General features: G+C 51.6%; 3 protein-coding genes across 3 annotated transcripts in view; 2 read left to right on the top strand and 1 right to left on the bottom strand.

The window, feature by feature from the left end:
• The window catches only part of LOC144248765 (uncharacterized), a 646,176-nt gene that overhangs the window by 196,505 nt on the left and 435,792 nt on the right, over window positions 1-13,879 (top strand). The window lies entirely within an intron of this gene.
• Window positions 1-13,879, bottom strand: part of LOC144248744 (uncharacterized) — a 51,991-nt gene that overhangs the window by 4,935 nt on the left and 33,177 nt on the right. The window lies entirely within an intron of this gene.
• Window positions 5,336-12,428, top strand: LOC144248745 (olfactory receptor 14J1-like). The gene is made up of 2 exons (XM_077790739.1): window positions 5,336-6,321; window positions 12,349-12,428. Exons 1-2 carry the CDS (start codon window positions 5,403-5,405, stop codon window positions 12,426-12,428), a joined length of 999 nt encoding a protein of 332 aa, XP_077646865.1. The 5' UTR covers window positions 5,336-5,402.

The raw sequence follows: 13,879 nt of genomic DNA, 5'->3' as shown, positions 1-13,879 counted from the left end.
TCTGGCTGGCCTTGACTTCCTGAGGGCTGGCACTCATGTGCCTCTGAAACACTGAGGCTCTGTGCTTTCCTTCCTAATGAAAAGAATTCATCTTCCTGTCTAGGTGTCCACGGCTAAAACTGAGATTCCACCTCCAAAACTCTGTACATCCATTGATTGCTCCCAGTGAAATCTGCCAGGACAGACAGATCTGTCTGCCCTTGGCCTCTTGGGGATGCCTCTCACCTGCTTTCAAAACGCTGGGGTCAGTGGTTTCCTTCCAATGAAAAAGAACCATCCTTCTTCTCAAGGTGTTCATGGTCAAAATTGAGATTCCTTCTCCCAAATTCCATATATCCAAGGATCTCTCACATGACAAAAACTGCCAGGACAAACAGGTCTGTCTGGCTTGGCCTCTCAAGAGCCACCTCTCTTCACTTCTGCCTTTGAAACACTGGGGCTCTGTCCTTTCCTTCCTATGGAAAAGAACTGTCCTTCTTATCTACGCAGAAATGGCTGAAACTGGGGTTCCACTTCCCAAATTCACTATATCCAAGGGTTGCTTTCAGACAAAAGCTACCAGGACAGAGAAGTCGGGCTGCCTTAGGCCTCTGATAGCCGCCATTTATCTGCCCCTCAGACACCGGTGTTCTGTGCTTTTCTTCCTATGGAAGAACCATCCTTCTACTTTGGGTGTCCATGTCTGAAATTGGGATTCCACCTATAAAATTCCCTATATCCAAGGGTTGCTCCCAGACAAAATCTGCCAGTGCTGTCAAGTCTGGCTGGCCTTGGCCTCTGGTGGCTGCCCCTGCCACACCGGGTCTCGGTTCTTTCCTTCCCATGGAGATCACTGTGACACTGTGGGCACCTCATGGAACCAAGGGGATCATTGTGGCACCACTGGAGCCCATGGAACCAAGGGGCCATGGTGACACCGTGGGGCTTCATGGGCCCAGAGACCATTATGACTCTGTGGGGCCTGATGGAACCATGGAGACCATTCCAACCCTTCAGGGCCCCGTGTCACCAAGGGGGCCTTGTGACACCTCAGAGCCTCCTGGAAGCAAGGGAGCCCATGGAAGCGAGGGAACATGGAACAGATCTGGCTGGCTTGGCCTCCCAGGGGCCACCTGACAGGTCTGGCTGATGTTGGAATGCCAAGGGCTGCTTCTCATCAGCTCCTGGAGCAAAGGGGCTATGTGCTTTCCTTGCTATAGAAAAGAACTGTCTGTGTTCAGATGCCCATTGCCAAAACTGGTTCTCTCCCTAAACAATTTCCTGTATGCAAGGTTATGTCTTAGGAAAGAACAGCCAGGTCTGGCTGCCCTTTCACTGTGGTGGTCACCTTTCATCTGTCCCTGAAACACTGGGGCTCTGTTCCTTCATTCCTGTGGAAAAGAAATGGTCTTGTCCATGGTCCATGGCCAAAATTAGAATGTGGCCTCCTAAAGTCTGTATATCCAAGGATTGCTCCCAGACAAAAGTGGCCAGGACAGACAGGATGGGTTAGCCCCGTCCTCTGGTAATTTTCACAGACCATGAGCTTAATATTTTTATTAGAAAACACCTTGCAGAGGGCCCAGGGATCTCCCAATGTGAGGTTTTGGGGGCTTGGGCACATGACCACTACATATGGACAAGTTAGAGATGAGAAAGCCTGGCTGGGTCTCTCTCCCTTCTGGCCCCACAGAGGTGCCGAGGCTGGCCCAGCCCCGTCTCGGCCGTGGGGCCGGGCGGCTCCTGCCGTGGGGCCGGGCCCCTTCCCAGGGAGCCGCCAGGCGCCATCGGCTGCCGGGCAGGGCAGGGGAGGCCGCGGGGCCGAGGCCGGGCCGTGGCTGCGGGTGCTGACATCTGGCCCTGCCGAGCCCTGCCCCGCCGCCAGCCCGGGCCCGGCCAGGATCCACCGGGCCCCAGGAGCAGCCCCGGGCCGGGCCGGCTCGGCCAAGGCTCTGCCGCCCTTGGGCTTCGCCCGCAGCCGGCGGGCAGGGCAGGAGAAGCCATCGGCCCCGGCCGTGCTGCTGCTGGGCTCTGGCCTGGCTGCTGAGATCCTGGCCCTGCCCCAGCGCGGCCCAGCCTGACACAGCCCCAGCGCAGCCGCTGCAGAAACCTCCATGGCAAAACAGCTCCGGCCGCCAGCACCGAGCCCGGCCGGGCTCTCGGAACCATCTGCAGCCCCGGGAGATATTGACTCTGCCAGTGCTGCCATCCTCCCTCCCGTGAGTGAAAAGGACACAGGGCAGGCACACAGAGGAGCAGCATGAACACACCGAGAGCAGGGAAGGGGAAGTTGAGTCCCAGATGGGAGGGATGAGGAGATGCCTTGATCTTGGGGCTGGAATACTCTGGTTAAGCTATGGAGAAGGATGTCATTGATACATCAGACTCTTTTTCTCTATAAGACATTGAAAAGTATGGGGAGATTACTTGTTTCAGCAAAGGCCTCCATGCTAAAGTAAGCGAATGTTGAAGTAGCTGTGATCTCCTGTGAGAGGTTTGAACAGAGAAAGGGAGAACAATGATGAGATTCTGTGCCCTCAGGGAGAGAAGACCTCTGTTCCCAGAGATGAAGATGATTTCAGAAATAGATGAAGAGAACCTTTGCTCTTAAACAGCTCATCTTGAAATTAATATCCCATAACTTGGCATGGCCCATAAGCACAGCTGTGGGAAAAGGTGGGAAAAGATGAGAGGGAGTTCACAACTGCAGATTTCTCCAGGCAGCTTCTATTTGTGGAAATGAAAAGCCATGAGATAACTGTTTTCTTGTGGAGAAGTCTCCATAACATTAACAGGAAGAACTTCTCTCCATAAGTGAAGTGAAGAAAGACTATTTTAGAGGTGGTAAACTGATGGAAAATTTTAGGTGTTGTCTCTTTACATTGTCAGGTTGTATGGAGAGAGGAAGTGTTCTGAAAGTTTTCCTCTAATTCTTAATACTCCTTCTTTAGTTATTGTTAATACAATTTTATTTATACCCTTTTAAAATTTTGAGCCTACTTGGCCTTTCTCCTAATCCTATCTCATAGCAGGAAATGAGTAAGTATATTCTAGTGAGTGCACTGGTAATTAGCCAACACTTAACACACCACACTAATTGAAGCATTGGCCGAGAAATCTCAAAACGGTGAACCAAAACCACTACAGAAACTTCCTGATGAACTGCACCAGAGCAGAGAGAAAACAAGGCAGAACCATAATTTGTAAGGAATTGCTTGACCCTAATGAGCCCCGTGGTGCATTTGGAGCTGAGCCCTGGAACCTCAGGGCCTGAGAGGAGATTGCACAAACCTTTCCTGCAGTCAAAGTCAGAGGAAAACCCGAAAGTGGTTGGAGTCTAAAGCATTAATGGGACCCACAAAGGTCCATCTATACCACAGACTCTTCATAGAGTCCTTGGAGGAGGGAACTGGAGGCCAGGATGGCACAAAAACCTCTCAGAGACTGAAAATGGCGCAAAGAACTCTCAATGTGGAAAGGACAATCCAAAGTACGTTACAAAAGTTAAGAATCTAAAAGTATTCATGAGCTCCACTGAGTGTCAGTATAAAGTTCTAAAGGGACTCATTAAAGCATATAATTGGGGCCATGATTGCACAAACCTCTCACAGAGTCTGTAGCAAAAGGGAAACACCAAGTACCTTAAAAGAACTGAAGTACCTTGAAGCATTAATGGGCCCCACTGAGTGTTGTTACTGACAAAGCCTCGCCAGGGAGTAATTAAAGCAGTTAATTGGAGGCCATGATTGCACAAAGCGCTCAGAGACTCCAAGGAAAAAACAAAATCCAAAGTCCTTCCAAAAACCTGCAGTCCCTGGGAGCATGAAGGAGCCCCCAGAGCCATTCCTGACCAAGGCTCCCCAGGGACTCCTTCCAGCAGATCCTTGAGGCCACTGGGATGTGGGCTAGGGGGGGAAGCTGAGGGCAGGACCAGGGGCTGACAGTGCCCAGCCTGGCTGGGGCTGTGCCAGGAGGCCCCAGGGCCTCAGGACAAGGTGTCTCCTCACAGCCCTTGGTGGCACAGACCTTGCTGTGCCCCAGGGCACCAAGACTTGGCTTCTCTTTGTCCCCACCTGGCATCAGTGCCTCCAGTTCTCTGCTCTGCCTGGGGCCTGGGGACACTTTCTCAGTCGTGTCCCTCAGTGGGACCCATTAAAAGTCCCAGAAACTTTGGAGCTGGATTGCGACTTGGAGTTCTGCAGAGGTTTCTGCAGCTCCCTCTCAGGGCCTGATGTTCAGGGCTGAGCACAAAGCCCCAGAGGTTCATTAAAGTCCTTGTGCTGTGTCTGTGCTGCTGAGCTGGGCCGGGCTCCTGGCACAGAGGGTGATCCTGGTAACCAAGCAGAGCTTCAAAAGCACATTTCTCTTGCTGAGCAGCTCTTCTCCCAGCCCAGCAGGGCTGGGGCACTGCCTGCAGCCAGCCCGGGCACAGCACAGAGGCACAGAGAGCTTCAATCAGTCAGGGCTGGGAAGGGGCTGAGAAGTGCCTGGGGCAGAATCACTGCCAGCCCTTGGCACAGGAACCTCTGGCTGCAGGACAATGCAGCTGCAGCTCCTGGAGAGATCTCCTAAAGCTGGAACATGCCAATGCCCACAGCCCCTGTGAGTGCATTCTCTGCTCATCTCCTGTGCAGAGCAGCCAGGGGTGCCCAGGGCTGTCCTGCAGAGCAGGGTCCTGCAGCCCAGGGCGCTGTGCTGGGCCAGGGACTCTGCTGCCTGCCAGGGACAGCTCTCAGCTGGCCCTGGAGCTGCTCCCAGCGCTGGGGGACAAGATCTGGGGGGAAGGAGACAACTGGTAAATCTTGGAATGTTCTCCTTGTGTGGTGAGGATGCTGCATTGTTCAGGACTGTTCCCAGCATGGCATTTAACTCCACAACTTTTCCAAATAAATTATACAGGGAGCATAGCAAGACAAGATCTGCATAAATGGGAAATTTCTGCATTGTTATGTACTAATCTTTGTTGCCTGGATGGGGAATTCCCCATAGATATGCATCTCTCAGTTCATATTGAGAAAAAGAAAAGTTTTTTTCACATCTAAATAAACCAGGCAGTAACAGAATTCAACACACGGCCCCTTAGATGCAGCATCTTTGTGCTTTTTCCAGCCTGCTCAGGATTGCTCTGATGTTACCATCAGAGCTTGCAGAGCCAGATCTGTCCCTGGGCAGTGCCTGAGCTGGGAGGGGTCTGCAGGGCAGAGCTGAGCCCCCAGGGCTGGGCTGGGCTCAGGCAGCTCTGGCAGGGCTCAGCCCTGGGCACAGGGAAGCAGCTGCTGGCAGGGACAGCTCTAGGCAGAGAGTCCTGGGCAGGCAGTGGGGGCAAAATGCCAGCAAGCTGTGCTGGGATATTTAAAGTTCTCTCCACACCCAGCTATTCCATAATAATTTTTCTTACAGATTCCCACGTGAAGCCACAGCAAATGTCCAACAGCAGCTCCATCAGCCACTTCCTCCTGCTGGCACTGGCAGACACGCGGCAGCTGCAGCTCCTGCACTTCTGCCTCTTCCTGGGCATCTCCCTGGCTGCCCTCCTGGGCAATGGCCTCATCATCAGCGCCGTAGCCTGCGGCCACCACCTGCACACACCCATGTTCTTCTTCCTGCTCAACCTGGCCCTCAGCGACCTGGGCTCCATCTGCACCACTGTCCCCAAAGCCATGCACAATTCCCTCTGGGGTATCAGGAACATCTCCTACACAGGATGTGCAACCCAAATTCTTTTTTTCGTTTTTTATGCTACTACAGAGTTTTCTCTCCTGACCATCATGTGCTACGACCGCTACGTGTCCATCTGCAAACCCCTGCACTACGGGACCCTCCTGGGCAGCAGAGCTTGTGCCCACATGGCAGCAGCTGCCTGGGCCAGTGCCTTTCTCAATGCTCTCCTGCTCACAGCCAATACATTTTCCCTGCCCCTGTGCCATGGCAATGCTCTGGGCCAGTTCTTCTGTGAAATCCCACAGATCCTCAAACTCTCCTGCTCCAAATCCTATCTCAGGGAACATTGGGTTCTTGTGGTTACTGGTAGTTTATCATTGTGTTGCTTTGTGTTTATTGTTTTCTCCTATGTGCAGATCTTCAGGGCAGTGCTGAGGATCCCCTCTGAGCAGGGACGGCACAAAGCCTTTTCCACCTGCCTCCCTCACCTGGCTGTGGTCTCTCTGTTCATCAGCACTGCAGTGTTTGCCTACCAGAAGCCCCCTGCTATCTCCTCCCCATCCCTGGATCTGGCCCTGTCAGTTCTGTACTCGGTGGTGCCTCCAGCCCTGAACCCCCTCATCTACAGCCTGAGGAACCAGGAGCTCAAGGCTGCATTGAGGAGACTGATGACTGGATGCTATCAGAAACATTAAACTGCTAGCCAATTTCTCCAAATCACACATTTTAGCAGTAATTTATGGTCATTTTTGTTCATGTGCTTGTAGCTGCTTTAACCCTTTGTTTTAATTTTTTCATATTTTCCTCAAAGAAAAACCATTCCTTGTGCCATTTCCCATTTTGATTTTCTCTACATTCCCTTTGGCCACCTACTGTGTTCAAAGAGGGATTGTGCTCTCAGTGGCTTTCAAGGAACTAAAGGATGTCCCAGCAGAGTTTTCTGCAGAGAGGCCCTTTTGTTGCCTTCTCTGGAGCTGCAGCAGCAATGTCTGTGTGCAGAGCTGGGGCAGATCAGTGCTGGCACAGCAGCTGTGCCCAGCAGCAGCAGCACTTGGTGCTGCCAGTGCTGCTCCCGTGGCCCTGCCCCGCTGCCCTGGTGGCCCTGGTGTTGCTGCAGGGCCTGAGTGCTCTCGGGGCCGGGCACAGTCCTGGGGGTGGCAGTGCCGGGGCTGCAGCAGGGACAGGCCATGGGCACTGCTGGGGCAGCGCTGACGCCTCAGGCCAGGGCCTGGGGGCTCCAGGCTCCTTGCCCAGGCTCTCTCAGGAACACGGCCAGGCCAATGCTCAGCACAGAAAACCCCCGTGAGCAGCCCCAGGCTGGCCGTGGGCAGGCTGGGGGCAAACAGCACGGCTGGTGCTCTGCAAGGGAACTGGGGGAGACGGGAAGGAGCAGCAGAGCAGGGGCTGATCCATCCCCAGTGCGCTGCACAGCCCAGGGCAGTGTCCCAGAGCGTCCTCATGGAGCTGCCAACAACATCCCCCCTCTGCAGCCCTGGCCTCTCCCCCAGCTCACAGAGGTGCCGCATCCTTGCAGGCACAGACACGGCAGCACTGGCTCAGCAGCCCCTGTTTGCATTGCACACAGCAGGCGGGAGCAGCCCCATGCTGGTGCTGTGGGGACATGAACCTGAGGCAGCACAAATGCCATCAGCCCCTGAAGCCAGGAAGGGCTGGGGGATGCTAGGGAAACCACTCAGCTTTGTCCTGGCCTCTGCAGCCAGCCAGAAAGTTTGTTCCCATCAGCTGGGAGTATCCTGTCCCACTGCAGACGCTGCTGCTCAAAGCCAGGGCTGCCTGGCAGCCACCTCCAAACTGCCCTGAGCATTTCCTTGGCTTCACCTTTGCTTTCTTTATTCTTCCTGATACAAATTTCTTCCTCTTGCCCATCCTTGTTCCCTCCCCTGCATACAGCCCATCCCTGTTTGCCCTTTCCTCTCTGGCCCCACTCCTCATTGTAGTTCCTGACTTGGCACCTTGGGAACATCCCTTGGGGAGCAGAATCATCCATCCACATCCTTCCACAAGTGCTGCAGGAATTGTCTGCAGGCTCCTGCAGTACCTGGTGCTGCTCCCTTGCCAGAGGCACCCCAGGCCAGGGGGGCACATCTGGGCTGCTGTGTCTGGCTGTGGGGCTCCCTGTTCTGGGAAGTGAGGAGGAGCTGCAGAGGCTCTGCAGGACTGACAGGATGGGCTTTGGGGCTGTGAGGAGAAGCTGAGGGACCTGGACTGCTGGAGCTTGAAGAGGAGGCCCAGAGCTCCTCCTGCAACTGCTCCAAGGGTGGTTTCAGAGAATCCCAGCATCAGCAAGGTTGGAAAAGACCTTGGAGATCATCAAGTCCCACCTGTGCCCTGACACCTCCTTGTCTCCTCTGAACCTCCTCTTCTCCAGGATCAACATCAGCCTCTCCTCACAGGACTTGTATTCCAGACCTATCACCAGCTTGTTGCTCTTCTTTGGGCATGCTCCAGCCCCTCCATGTCCTGCCTAAATTGGAGGGCCCAGAACTGGACACAGCACTCGAGGTGCTGCCCAACCAGTGCCCAGCACAGGGGAAGAATCCCTGCTGTGGTCCTGCTGGCACACCATTCCTGATCCAGGCCAGGAGCCATTGGCATTCGTGGCCACCTGGGCACACTGCTGGCTCATGTCCAGCCTGCTGTCCATCAGTCCCTGCAGGTCCCTTTCTGCCTGGCTGCTGTCCAGCCCCTCTGTCCCCAGCCTGTAGCACTGCAGGGGTTGTTGTGCCCAAAGTGCAGGACCCGGCACTTGGACTTGTTAAACCTCACCTTGTTGGATTTAGGCCCTGGATCCAGCCTGTCCAGGGCCCTGTGCAGAGCTCTCCTACCCTCCAGCAGGTCCAGACTCCCAGCCAGATTGCTGTCACCACGGCTCCATGAAGCCTCAGAGTGTCCCAATGGTGTCCATGATTCCATGAAGCCTCCCAGTGTCACAATGTCCCTTTGGTTCCATGGGACCCCTTGGTGTCACAGAGTCTCTTGGATCCTTGGGCCCTGCAGTGTCACAATGTCACCGTGGTCCCCCAAGGCCCTGCAGTGTCACAGGGGATCCTTGGTTCCATGAGGTCTGGCAGGGCAGCAATGCTCTCCTTGGTCCCACAGTGTCACAATGGCCTCTTGGTCCCAAGGGCCACCACGGTTTCCAACGTGTTTCCTTCATTCCACGTGTCCCTGAGGAGCAGCTCAGGGCCCTTGGTTCCATGGAGCCCTGCAGGGTCACAATGACCCCATCATGACACGAGGTCCTGCTCTGTCACAAAGCTCTGCATGGTTCCACAAGGCCCTGCAGGGTCACAATGGCCTCAGAGTGCCACAATGAATTCCTTGGTGCTGCAGTGTCAAAATGGAGCCCTGGTGATACAAGATCGTTCTGTGTCACCTGGGATCTTGGTTCCATGGGGCACCACAGAATAACAATATTTTCCTCTGTTCTCAGAGTCCTTGATTCCTGTCGGTCTCAGAAATGCCTCAGAATATAGTGGGGAGGGATTTGGGACAAAGTGTTTTTGATTGTCAGACATGAAGAATCTTGATTTTCATATCTGTTCAGACTGCATTAGAAGGTGCTGGGGGTCAATATCAATTGGACATTGCTGATACCAATTTATAAGCAGGAAAATAAATCAGGACAAAACTGCTCTCTCTGCATTTTTTTCAATACAGTATATTCACTTTGAATACACTTCTGAAATCTGTTTCATTAACCACAGAAGAATTGAAAACTAAATATATTCCCAGGACCTTTTCTTTTTCGTGCATTTTGAACAAATATTTATGAGCTTATCTCACTGAATTCCTGAACTGAAGACTCAAGAAAGAAGAGGCCTCTGGAGTAGGAAAATTCATCAGCAGACTCCAATTGGCTGAGGATCCATCCCCATCAGAGCAGCAATGAGCAGAAATGGGCACAGCTTTGTGGCTGCCCCAGCTCTGGGATGGGCCCTGGGCCTGGAGCAGGAGCAGCTCTGGAGGGCCCCAGGGCCGGGGCTCTTGTGCTGGCCTGGGCAGATGGGATGGCAGGAGGGGCTGCAGAGCTCTCAGCACCTCAGGCAGAGGGGAGCAGGGCAGCCAGGGAGCTCCTTTGGCCTTGGCCAAGCCCCTTCCCCCATGGTGGGGCTGAGTCCTGGCTGAGCTGCAGCTGCTGCTGTGCCCTTGGCAGGGGCTGAGGCCGTGGGGCAGTACCCAGAGCAGCCTGGGCTGAGCAGAGCTGTGGGGCCAGAGCCGGCTGGGCTGTGCTGGGGAGAGGCCCTTGGTGCTGCCCAGAGCTCAGGGCAGCTGGCAGAGCTGGCAGGGAGCTGGGCTGGGCTGGGAGAGCCTGGCACAGGAACCATCAGTGTCCATCTCAGCCTGGCTGAGCGGGCAGGGGCAGGGAGATCATCCAAGGTCCACAAGTTCTCTGTGTGGGAGCTGAGCCTGTGGCCCCCTGAGCCCTCCCAAGTGCTGGGGCTGCACCTCCAGCTCCAGAGGAGATGTGACAGATGGGAGCAGAGACAAATAATTCCTGCTGGATTCTTTATTGTGTTTGTTTATACAGATGACCTGGATCCATATGTAGACGAGGTGTTTTGTGTCAGATAACACTGGGAGAGTGATAAGAGTAATATTTTTTTTGCTGAAAATTATATTTCATGCATAATGCACAATGAGAAAAAAAATACACATTTTATCAGAAGAGCATCTGAATTTTTCAGAGGATGAGAGACTCATTTATGTTCCAGCTGCCAAACCTGTTCAAATATTTTCCTCAAGTCTTCCCTGAGATGAGAGGTGACCACCAGAGGCCAAGGCCAGCCAGAGCTGTCTGTCCTGGCAGCTTTTTCCTGGGAGAACCCTTGCATATAGGGAATTTTTCAGGGGGAGTATACATTTTTGCCATGAGCACCTGGAAAGATGGATGGTTCTTTTCCATAGGAAGGAAAGCACAGAGCCCCAGTTCTCCAGGGGCTGATGAAAGGCAGCCATCAACATTCCAAGGTCAGCTGGACCTGTCAGGTGGCCCCTGTGTCCTGGTTTGACACTGGCACAATGCTAGCGTCCCCATGAAAATGCAACCCCACAAATGATTGCTGTGAAATGCAATCAGGAACAGAGCAGAGTAGAGCCAAGCTCAATAACAAAGGAGAAACTTTATTATCTACTACTACTATAAAATGAAAAAAGCAAGAAAAGAAAAATTAAATCCAAAATTAAAACCTTCCAAAACACTGCTTTTCGCTCCCCCCATTTCCAACAAACCACAGTGAGACACAACTTGGACCCCCAATCAGGTTCCCACCCTTCAGAGGATCAATACTCAGTCCATCAAGGGAAGAGGAGTCTCTCCTGTGCCATAGACCCCCAAGAAACACAGCTGCCACCTCTTGTGTTTCCATGTCACACATGGCACCACCCAGAGAGAATCTGCCAGTGTGACACTCTCCTTTCCATGTCCCAGTGCTCTCACCACCATGCATGGACAGACTGCTCCATGGTCAGACTGCTCTTAGGATTTTTCTTTTCAAGGATGCTTTGCCAAGAGGGAAAAAAAAAAAAAAACAACCAACAGTTCTGTTTTTCATTTTTGGGATCGCAGTCGCGCCCCATTTCCCCCTGGGGCTGAGGGTCCAAGAACAGAGATCTTCTCTTCTTCTTCTCTGAAGACAGGGGGCATCACCACAACCCTCCTCAGCTCTTCTCTATTCACTCCACTCTTGTCTTTTTCTCAGCTGCTGAAGCAGGTTGTTATGGTTTGACACTGGCACAATGCTAGTGCCCCCATGAAAATGTGATTTCTTCCTTGAATGCTGTGAAGTGGAATTTAGAACAGAGTAAAGCAGGTTTAAGCTTAATAACAGAAAAAAAACTTTATTAAGCTACTACTACAAAAGGAAAAAAAAAGGAAAAAAAAGGAAAAAAAAAAGGAAAAAAACCACACAAAGATCAAATTAAAACCTTGCAAAGCATTTCTCTTTCTACTACTTAACTCTAACAAACTACAGTGAGACACAATCTGGACCCCAATCAGGTTTCCACCCTCCAGACAATCGATATTCAGCTTTTTGAGGGCGACAGGAGTCTCTCCTGTGCCACAGACCCCCCCTAAGAAAACACAGCTTTACATCCTGTGTTTCCATGTCACACATGGCACCGCCCGGAGAAAAGTTTGCTATGGTGAACCTTTTCCTTTCCATGCACAGTGTTTTTACCACCAATGCATGGATGGACAGACTGCTTTTAGGATTTTTTTCTTTTTAAGGATGCCCTGCCAAGAGGGGAGAAAACAACAGTTTAGTTTTTTATTTTTTGGGACCACAGTTCCCCCTATTTTTTCATTTTTCCCCTGGGGCCAGGGGTCTAAGAACAGAGATCCTCTTCTCTTCTCTTTCCTTTGAGGACAGGGGCACCACTACAAACCCCCTAACTTTTTCTCTGTTCACTCCACTTCTGTCTTTTCTCAGCTGAAGCAGGTCTCTTGACTTTGTTCTGGCATCCTCCTAAAATACAGTCTTTCTTGGAGGAGAATATTGGTTTAGTTTGTGGCTAACATGGAAAAAGTCCAGGTAAAGCCACTCCTTGTCCCCCTCCCACCTAGAATTCCTCCTTCTAACATCCCAGGGTCTAAGGTGTCTCTCTTTTTCTCTTTCAAACTGAGGAGGGGAAAGGAAAATTTACAAAGCTTTCATTTCTCAAGGAAGGGTTAAAAGTCTGAACTCTCCAGGATGGTTCGATGCCCAGACTCCGGCAACTATCACAGCAGCTGGACACCTTGCTTCCCCGTGGTGTATTGCTGACAAAAACTGCTGCTGTCTCTCTCTCTCTCAAGAGAGAAACTCTGGGGGAAGAACGGAGACATCTTAGATTTTTTCCACCCTTCCATTTGCAGAGGCTAGCTTGGTTCCAGTCCTTCCACCTTTGGGCCTACCTCAGTCAGGCCATGGGCCTTCCCCTCCCCCACCCAGCCACGGCCGGGCAGGGGAGGTCTGCACTCTCTGCTGACCGGAACCAAAAAAAGAGTGAGTTCTCCAGGAATTTTGCTTTTAACCCCTCTGTGTTCTCAGAGGCGTGTCCACCTTCAATTGGTCAATATCCAAACTGACCTCTTCCTTCCAGAAAAAATTCTTTTCCCGTGTCAAACCATGACACAGGTCTCTTGCTTTACCATGCATCCTCCTAAAATACAGTCTCTCTCCTGGAGGAGAAAATTGGTTCAGTCTATGGCTAACAAGGGAAAGTCTAGCCAAAAACCACTCCATCATCTCCTCCCACCTAGAATTTCTCCTTCTTACATCTCAGGCCCCAGACTGTCTCTTTTCTTCTCTTTCAAATTGAGGAGGAATAATGTTTCACAAAGCTTTCATCATCCAAGAAGGGATTAAATGTCCAAATTCCCCGTCCAGCTGGCCGGGCTCTCTGCCCAGACCTCCAGCTCCCCCGCTGGGCACCTCCCACTCCCCTTCCCGCTCTTGCTGTCTCTTTCTCTCTCTCTCCACAGAGACTCTGGAGGGGGAACGCAGACATCCCAGATTTCTCCACCCTTCCATCTGCAGGGGGCCAGCCCGGTTCCATCCCCTCCACCCTTCGGACTTACCTCAGTCAGGCTGTGGGGCTTCCCCTCCCCACCCAGCCACGGGCTGGGCAGGAGAGAGGCTGCACTGCGCCCTGACCAGAACCAGAGAGAGCGAGTTCTCCTGGGAATTCTGCTTTTAACCCCTCTGTGTTCTCAGAGGCGTGTCCAGCCTCAATTGGTCACCCCAAGTGCCAATATCCAACCCCAATCACTGACTGGCTTGACCCTCTTCCTTCTGTGTTAAACCACGACACACTCCCAGGGTCTGGAATTCCAGTTCCTGTCCAGGAAAAAATGTTCCTGCCTTTGAATTTCCTTCCTATTCTATCAACAAATTATCATAAAATCAATAAATTATAATTAAAATTAAATAGAAAAAAAAATTGAAACATCAGTATTTCAACTCTTACTTACAATAATCCAATAATGATTTAACCCAAAACAACAATGGCTATTAATGTAACATTACCAATAAATATAAATAAATAAATTATATACCAAGAAATACCTTTTGAAAGTTTAAACTCATTATCTAATAGACTTAAGATAAAAAATATCCAAAAAACTAAGATACAATCTAACACACCTTAGTAAAACATTTTAAATTACAAATTTACTAAACACAAAAAAAACACACCACTATAATTTATCATACATTTTAAGCAAATAATTTAA

Source organism: Lonchura striata, unplaced genomic scaffold, assembly GCF_046129695.1.
Source record: "Lonchura striata isolate bLonStr1 unplaced genomic scaffold, bLonStr1.mat Scaffold_85, whole genome shotgun sequence".
Lineage (NCBI taxonomy): Eukaryota > Metazoa > Chordata > Aves > Passeriformes > Estrildidae > Lonchura > Lonchura striata.
Note: the sequence above shows the minus strand (reverse complement) of the source record. Positions and strands in the feature narration are given on the sequence as shown.